The sequence below is a fragment of the Crocuta crocuta genome, unplaced genomic scaffold (assembly GCF_008692635.1).
Source record: "Crocuta crocuta isolate KB4526 unplaced genomic scaffold, BGI_CrCroc_1.0 scaffold1280, whole genome shotgun sequence".
Taxonomy (NCBI): domain Eukaryota; kingdom Metazoa; phylum Chordata; class Mammalia; order Carnivora; family Hyaenidae; genus Crocuta; species Crocuta crocuta.
Window position 1 is genome coordinate 64,243 of NW_027531014.1, and position 6,087 is coordinate 70,329.

At 36.7% G+C, this 6,087-nt stretch overlaps 1 protein-coding gene across 1 annotated transcript; it reads right to left on the bottom strand.

Moving 5' to 3' along the window:
- Positions 1-424: 424 nt before the first annotated feature.
- On the bottom strand, positions 425-1,357 carry LOC144237203 (olfactory receptor 6C2-like). The gene has a single exon (XM_077770879.1). The coding sequence runs from the start codon at positions 1,355-1,357 to the stop codon at positions 425-427; it is 933 nt and encodes a 310-aa protein (XP_077627005.1).
- Between the last annotated feature and the right edge of the window lie 4,730 nt (positions 1,358-6,087).

The following is a 6,087-nucleotide window of genomic DNA, read 5'->3' on the forward strand; positions in this document are numbered from 1 at the left end:
CCTCCAGAGGTTTCTAGAGGGCACACATTAGTAGATTTTACTGAAGCCCCAGAGAAGCAGACACTTATTATCCTGTATCCAAGAGAGGGTTTGGTCTCTTCTTGTCTGAAAAACATGTAATGACCTCTCTTGAGGTCATTTCCTTGCAAGAAAGTGCTGACCTTGTTCAAGACTCACTCCACTTTATCTCATTACTTGGTGTCCAACAATAGACTCAAGTTCAAACAGACTCCAGAGTATTGGAAACACAGAATGACCTAGAAAAAGGTAATATATACACCAAAATAATTTGAAGATGGCAAATTTATATTAACAAAAACCTGTGGAATATCTATGGAAATAGATCATAGAGTTTTGGAATCAGGATAAAGTGAGAAGTGACATTAGATATATATTTTTTTAATTAAAAAATCTTTTTAGTTTTCTAATCCTTTGAAAGAAATGCCATCTTTTTAATTGAGTCTTTGAAGGCTTGTTTGACTTGCTTATTCCGTAGTGTATAAATGAAAGGGTTCATCACTGGGATAACTGAGGTGTTGAGTAATGACACTACCTTATTAATGGCTACTCCTTCCTTTGGTGGTTTGATATAGATGAAGATGCAACTTCCATAGGTGATGGAAACTACGATCATGTGGGAAGAACACGTGGAGAAAGCCTTTTTTCTTTGCTGAGCTGAAGGGAGTCTTAAAATAGTCTTGATGATGTATGTGTAGGACATAATTACACAGACCAGTGTGACTAGGAGGGTCAGCACAGCCATGATTAAAACAAGTTGCTCTAGAAGTTGGGTGTCTGAGCATACAATCTGCAGAAGAGGAGATGCGTCACAGCCAAAATGGTCAATGAGATTGGAGTTACAGAAATCTAGCTGCACTCCCAGGCTAAGCGGTGGGAGTATGACAACTAACCCAATCAGCCAACAGCAAAGGACAAGAATGGTGCATACTCTTTCATTCATGATGGTACTGTAGTGCAGGGGCTTGCAGATGGCCACGTAGCGGTCATAGCACATGGCAGTTAGAAGAAAAAATTCTGTTGCTCCAATGAGGATGACAAAAAATAACTGGATGATACAAGCATTATAGGTAACACTTTTGTCCCCAGTTGTCAGGCTGTACAGGAATCGAGGGACACAGACAGTTGTAAGTATTATTTCTAAGATGGAAAAATTCCGAAGGAAAAAGTACATGGGTGTTTTGAGGTGAGAGTCAACCAGAGTGAGGAGGATAATGATTAGATTTCCAGCAACAGTGAAAATGTAGGTGAAAAACAGAAATACTGAAAGAAAAACCTGTAGTACTGGGTTATCAGTCAATCCTAGTAGAATGAATGTTATTGCAGAATGATTTTTCATCACTGTCTTCAAATATATAATGAGTCTGTATTAATAAATCACAAACCTTGAATCTGAGGAATAGAACATAAAAACAATATTTGAATAGCTATATAATGAGGAAAAGTAGCCCAGCAAGTCAATAGAAGCACATTTTAATACTTTATTTGATTGTCAATAATCTGTGTAGAAGTGATTGCATCATGACTCATTTCCCTGGACTCTGCTTTACCTTGGTCTTCAGAATGTGGTTTATAGAAAAGATCCCTCTGGAGTTTCATTTCCACTCCAGTTACAGGTTACAATTTTTTAAAGGTTTACTTATTTTTGAGAGAAACAGAGAGACAGAGTGTGAGCAGGAGAGGGGCAGAGAGAGAGGGAGACACAGAATCTGAAGCAGGCTCCAGGCTCTGAGCTGTCAGCACAGAGCCCTATGCAGGTCTGGAAGTCGCAAATGGTGAGATCACAACCGAGCTAAGTCAGATGCTTAACTGACTGAGCCACCCAGGCACCCCCCAGGACCAATTTTAAAGTAGATATAAAATACCACAAGGATTTCACAGTCCTCTGGGATTAGGGCAGCCATCATGGTATCCCCAGTCCTCAGTGTAGAGCAGGAGATCCATGAATGTTAGTAAATAGGAAAAATATGCATAAAATTTTTATTTCCCCATTTGTTAGGACAGCATATCAGCAAATCATTTTCATACCCTATCATAATATAATGCCATCAATATTGGTTGGTATTATCAATACTTGGTTGTATTATTTTCCATGCTTTGCAACACTTGTCCTCTTTAAATAAATTCCTTAATCTCCCCAACATCTTAGAGAAGTCTTTACTGTGTGAGTGAACTGGGGAATTACCATGAAATTTCTCGAGTCCCACACTGCTACAGGATTTCTTCTTTGCTCCCCTTTTATAAGAGGCTGAATTATTTGAGTCTTTGTTTCTCCCTTATATCGGTTTGATCAGCCTCTGTTTTATTTCCTTTTCTGAATTCCTGTTTCAACATCTATCTGTTGTCTAGAATCCTACCCTTTCCAAGCCTTCCCAGAACACTGACAAGTAGGATGTTCTGATATCCTTAATAGAGAACAGAATTTTGTCCTTAGGTTTCCATGATCCATATAGGAGTTCTGTAGTTTACGCATAGATATTTCAGCTTCCAAATGCCTTCTAAGGCGACTTGCCATCTTTATTAGTAACATAACATCTAGATCCTCCTAGATGGGCAAACATAGGGGAATACCATTTGGGCAAGGAGTTGCCTTCTTTGTCATGACTCCATTCTCTGAAGGCTCACTTTGCCTTTGGGAATGTCACTAATCATTGCTGCCCCTATCAATGCTCCTCAGAACTCTGGCCCAAGGATAGACTCAGCATGTGCTTATTTCCCCAAAGAACAATTATTATCAAGCATTAATACTTAACATGGATTAAATATGAAATGGAGAATAAATAAACCTGGTTATTAGGTATGGATATTCTGAAAAGCTGAAAAATCACAATCCATTCTTATGAGTTTCCCTACAAGACTGTCTCCCTGTGTTGCTTCTTTTGGGGATCCTGTCAAAAGAAACCATTGTCACCACCTTCCAGGAAGCTATTGAGTACTTTTCATCTCTCACATTTCCTACCTATTCATGTACCCTTACCAGCAATTGCGGCAATATTGTTCTTCTAGGAAGTATCAGAGCTGGAATTTGACCCAGGTCAAACTGAATTAAAGTGTAAGTGTTTCTAGGGAATCTGTAATTTTAGGATTTTGGGAAATTGCTTATCCTTACTCAATTCTAATAATCACAAATTAATTAAAATGTTAGCTTTTCAAATGTTTCCTAGCCACAAACAGTATACCTGGGGCATCTACGTTTCTTCAATAGATGATTAGAATGAGGGGCACCGAGGTGGCTCAGTTGGTTAAGTGTCCGACTTCAGCTCAGGTCATGATCTCATAGTTCCTGAGTTCAAGATCCACATCAAGCTCTCTGCTGTCAGCAGGGAGCCTGCTTCAGATCCTCTGCCCCCATCCCTCTCTGCTCCTCCCTTGCTCATGCTCTCTCTCAAAAATAAATAAATATTAAAAAATAAATGACTAGAACGAAATCTCTGTATGAGGCACCAATTATTTTGTAATATGAATGTTTTTTTGTAAGTTTGCTTTAAGTTATTCCCTACGAAATACCTTAAGTGTTTTTTTCCCCACTGTGCTTAGGGAAGGCATCATTTTTCCCCATTGAGGAGAGTTGCTGCAGTGTGACAGGCTTATGGGATAAAGAGTTTGCCTGAGTGACAGGAAATAACTAATGCATGCTCAAGCAGAAATTGCTTTCCTACAGCAAGACATGAAGGTTTCCTAAGAACCACACATCTTTTGACTTAGTGCCTCTAATGCTCTTCTCCATTTCCTTCTACCTGCATCCCCCAGTGCCTTCATGTTGGCTAATACACTGACCCCCAGTTAGTGTCACTGGATTATACACTCTTACATATCATACAATGTGTCCTCAATTCGATGAAAATGGATGAAATGAGATTTGTAAATAACTTCACATCATTGGATGATTGCCTTAAGAGGAAAAGATTAGCACAAAGAAATTATATTTAATACTGAGGTTTTAGGCCATGACTGTTTCACTTCCTGCTGTCAAGGATAATTTTAAATTATGGAGTGTTACTATTTATTATTTTTCTCTTTAAAGATAACATTACTTGTTTGAATCCTCCATAATAAAACAAGTAGATATTCATCTACAACCAATTGAAAAGTGTAAGAAAGGAAAATCCTACAATGACATTAAACAGAATCCATCATTTTTAATATCTAATATTTATCTACAACCTGTTTGTACATATAATTATGTTTTGCAGTTACTTATATTTTATAAAAATAATGCTATATTGAAAATAACTTAGGTGCTTTACTCTCTCAACCTCACTCTATCCATTCAATTATTTTCAAAGCAGTTATGATGTATTTTCCTCATGTCATTAAATATTCTTCACAATACAATTTTACTTGCTTATCATATCCCATCATATAAGGAAGTAAATTATAAAATTAATAGTTCTAATATTGAACATTAATGTTGCTTCCACTTGTTGTATAATGTTTTAGTGGCCATTCTGTATGTAAATCTTTTTATCCTCATCAGAGTAATTTAACATTTAAGAACTGGTAAAAATTTTTGAATTAAATGCTTCCCATAGTTATTCCCAAACTAGTCCTTTGGAAAATGTGTCCCTGTGTATGCTCCCACCATTTGTAAATGAATTTCAATGTTCCAAAGCCTTGGGGATTTGGGCATTATTATTTTGAGTATTATTTTTAATATTTTTTCCTAACAAGATAATCCTAGTTGATAATTGTTTCATGGGTATTTTTCTTATAGGGGAGGTACATCACTTTTTTCTAAATGCTTATTTCATTATAAATCATCATTACATTTCCCTGATCTTATAATGCTTTAGATTAATAATAAACATATTATTTTATATTTTTGTATGTTATTTGACTGAACTCACCAGTAAAAAAATAACAACAATGAACATCAGAGGCTCCAAATCTTAAAATGATGTTTAACCTAATTAACATGACATTAATTATTGTGAGTTCTTTTAGGACTAAGGCAGCCCAAGAGATGGGCTGGAAATGTTCAAGGATAAGTTAACCATTTAGCAAGATGTTTTAGGTGAATGGTTGCCCCTTTGAAGTTATTTGTAGCCTTGTGTTCTAGAAGCTATGAAAAAGGGAGAGAGAATTTTTGGTATCCTTTTTTTGGTCTTTCTCATTATAGCACAGCAGTGATGTCACTCCCCAGTTGTGTGTGTACCTGGTCTTATCCTTAACTCTGATCTTTTCCAAGAGCACTGCTCAAGAATCATGTTCATATTTTTTATTATGTTATATAGAACAAAATGGCATCCCAGAGATTACTTTTCAGATCCTCTCTGAACATGAAAGTACTTCTTGTACTCAGATTTTTTTAGCAGTAATATCTAAATTCACTGCCTTTACCCAGGGACTGCTTTTATATACCTTCTATGATTCCAGTTCCTGAACATTTAGGCACAAAAATGACAAACATTTCATACTTACTTTCTGGTGGTTTCCCCATCATATTTTGGGAAATTTAACCCAACGTTCCTTCTTGGGTCTGAGAAACACTGGGTAATAGTGGCTATAATTTTGACTTAACCTTGGCATACTTTGAGCTGCACATGCTCTTTCAGGTAGGAATGCCTGCAAATGCAAGGTAGTATGCAGTGGCATAGGGAATAGCACTCTTTGCTCTTATCGTTATCAAGTCTAAAATGGATCTGCTGAGAGTTCTTATCTCTCCTTAAGCTATCAAATAATATTTTCCTGAATTCTGTGACTGAAAGAATGGACAAACAATAGCAAGTAAATGCTAGCAACTCTCCCTGGCTGTGGAAATGAAGATGGCCTGACTCTCTGCAAAGACATGGGTTGCTCTATAAATTTTCATTAATAGAAATGTCACGTGCTTTATTGGTTTTATCTGCTCAAGTGCATGGGGAACAATTAAGTGAAAAACTGAAAATGTCCTTGGTGACTATTCAAACCACTAGTGAATCTATAGTGAATTTAACTTCGGCAAATGAAAGAAAACAAAGAAAAACAAAGAAAAAAATCTTAGCCCGCACCTGTGGGGCAGTGTCCACAGAGGCAAGAAATGTAATCATAATAGTATCAGTGGCAGGAAAAAAAAAAAAAAAAAAAAGT